The sequence below is a fragment of the Otolemur garnettii genome, unplaced genomic scaffold, assembly GCF_000181295.1.
Source record: "Otolemur garnettii isolate 467f Iridium unplaced genomic scaffold, OtoGar3 scaffold00087, whole genome shotgun sequence".
Classification (NCBI taxonomy): domain Eukaryota; kingdom Metazoa; phylum Chordata; class Mammalia; order Primates; family Galagidae; genus Otolemur; species Otolemur garnettii.
This window is the reverse complement of record NW_003852482.1, coordinates 8,456,327-8,458,918: the sequence shown is the minus strand read 5'-3', so window position 1 is coordinate 8,458,918 and position 2,592 is coordinate 8,456,327. Positions and strand designations below refer to the sequence as shown.

Sequence of the window (2,592 nt, the reverse complement as noted above, 5' to 3'; positions counted from 1 at the left end):
AAAGAAAAAGAAGTGCAAGAGTCAAGGAGGCATTGATTTGTAGTTCTCCTCTTCCATCCAATATTTACTGAGCCACCTGCTCGGTGCTGGTCATGCTGCAGGCCTTGAAGACTAAGCGGTGAACAAGAGAGGCCAGGGGGCAGTGCCTGTGGCTCGGTGAGTAGGGCACCGGCCCCCATATACTGAGGGTGGCGGGTTCAAACCTGGCCCCAGCCAAAGGGCAACAACAACAACAGAACATAGCCGGGGATTGAGACGGGCGCCTGTAGTCCCAGCTACTTGGGAGGCTGAGGCAAGAGAATCTCTTAAGCCCAAGACCTGGAGGTTGCTGTGAGCTGTGACGTCACAGCTCTCTACCAAGGGCGACAAAGTGAGACTCTGACTCTTAAAAAAAAAAAAAAGAGGCCAGGAAGCCAATACATTTTAGCAGAGGCGGCGGCCCACATTTGCGAGACAATCATGCAATAGTGACTTGCAGGTGGGATACGCGTAGGGAAGATAACAGGGTCACAGGCTGCAATGCCCGGGGCAGGTCCTCGATCTTGGCCGCTGGGGTGTGGAGTTGGGGAGCCATGAGCTCCCGACCCCTCTTGCCCTGCCCACCCCGCCCAGACAAGGCAGCAGGACCGGGTTGTGGTGGGGGTGGGAGGAGAGGAGAAAAGTGGCACGTCACCAAGCGGGGCGGGACAAGAGGGGCCCGGCAGGGCGGAACGAGCAGGCCGGTGTTTGCGTTTCCGGCCGGAGGCTTTTGTCCCGCGCCCCGCGTCCCTGGGGGGCGGTGGCGACGGCGCAGGCTGTGGAGGCACTTGGGGGTCCGGAAGTCAACACCATGTCGAGTCTGCACAAGAGCCGGTAAAGGGCCACCAGGTCTTACCCATCCAGACTATTCCTGCCCGGACGCCCCTTCTGCCCTGCAGAGAGTGGGAATGCGGGCGCGGCCGGGAATCGGAGGCCCGGGGCAGAGGGTCTTGGGCGTTCACTTTCTAATCCCATTTGCCTGTGGGACGGACGGAGGGAGGGAGGAGGGAGCCAGGGCACCCCTTCTGCCCCCGGTGTCACCCCTTTTGTCTCTTTCCTCTTGGACCCCTGGTTTCCCCCTTCCCTTACTGTACTCATCCAGACCTCCATGCCCCAATCCCGTTCCTTCCCTTTCCTCCTTTTTAACCCTCTGCTTAAGTACTCCCCTTTCTCCTATGCCTTTTTCTTACTAGAAATGCCAGAAAACTTGCTTTCTTCAATCTGTCTTTTCGCCCTGCCAGCTCCTGCAGCATTGGCTAAATTTTGCCCACTCTTCAGTTTTCCTCCAGGGTTGCTTTTTAAAAGCTTTTGTCCTTGCTTGTGGGCAGGCCCAAAGGTCTTGTAATGGTTATATTTGTGAGCATGGAGAGCTCCGTGCAGATTGCATGGGTCCAAGGTCTATGGATCAAATTACTCCAGTTCCGAGGATGCATTGAGTTCTGCTGTGGCTGTACTGTGGCCCAGACCTGGCCAGTAGGAAGTGCCCAGTAAATGTCAGCTAACTAAATATCAAAATTTGTCTAATTTTATGGTGCTTATTTGAGAAGTTCTAGTAGTATCTTAAGTTTCTTCACTGGCATTCTGTGTTTCTGGGCTTAGAGCAAGAAGTGATCTATAGGTTTATAGTTTCCCGGATCTACTTTTGGTGAGGACCTTGAACGAGCTTTGTCGTCTTTATGTCCTAAAGGGGAAGGAGGGACAGGTTGGAGACAGGAGGTATGAGGAAGGAAGGGTGACAAGTTCAGTCACTAAACCTGTTACCTTAGGGTTTGAGTGCTTCATTTGCCACCTTCTCCCCACTTCTAGGATTGCAGATTTCCAGGATGTCCTGAAGGAGCCCTCAATTGCATTGGAAAAGCTTCGGGAACTCAGTTTTAGTGGTAAGCAGCAACTCTACTTTTAGGATTTCCCTAGAGCAGCCATGTGGCTAGGATGGAAGGGAAGGAGCCCAAGGCCACACCTAGTCAGTTCTGGGAGCAGCCTGATGCTTGAGGCCTTCTCTAGGTTCTGCAGAGGTGAATAAGCAGTGACCATTCTGAGTTTGGGGAGATTTCCTGGAGTTGTGGCCACGGCACACTTTAGGCCTTACACAGGAGGCAGGCACCAGGGTTCCAGGAGTAACCTGAGGGGACTGAAAATGGGAGAATGAGAGTGGGCAGGGACTTTATGAGCTTAAGTCAAGCCTTTTCTCATTCCCCAGCTAGTTTCCTGTGTTGTGGAATTCAGTTAGCTGTGGGGTGCTTCCTGGTTCTCTCCCTGGCTTGGGATCTAAGCTGACTTAAGTGACAGTAAACTTTGGTTGATGGTAGAATTTCAGCCATGGGACTTTAAGGAGCTGATACTGAGCAGTGTTTGACTTTCCCTTCCCTGGCATGGTTAATCATCGGCTTTTTGCTTCTGTTTAAAAGTGCTCCGAAGCTGAGTACGGTGGCTCACACTTGTAATCCTACACTCTAGGCTTGGCGCCTGTGGCTCAAATGGCAAGGGCGTCAGCCACATACACCTAAGGTGATGGGTTCGAATCCAGCCTGGGCCACCAAACAACAATGATGGCTGCAACCGGAAAAAATAGCC

At 53.0% G+C, this 2,592-nt stretch overlaps 1 protein-coding gene across 2 annotated transcripts in view; it reads left to right on the top strand.

Annotated features, from left to right (window-relative positions):
* Positions 1-710: 710 nt before the first annotated feature.
* The window catches only part of TBC1D13 (TBC1 domain family member 13), a 19,666-nt gene continuing 17,784 nt past the window's right edge, over positions 711-2,592 (top strand). Inside the window, exons 1-2 of one of the 2 annotated variants that reach the window (XM_003794920.3) lie at positions 711-852; positions 1,825-1,898. In XM_003794920.3, the coding sequence (XP_003794968.1) occupies positions 830-852; positions 1,825-1,898 (97 nt within the window). In that variant the 5' untranslated portion in view covers positions 711-829. The remainder of the gene's footprint in view (positions 853-1,824; positions 1,899-2,592) is intronic. The other variant, XM_023516144.1, reaches the window with a different exon arrangement.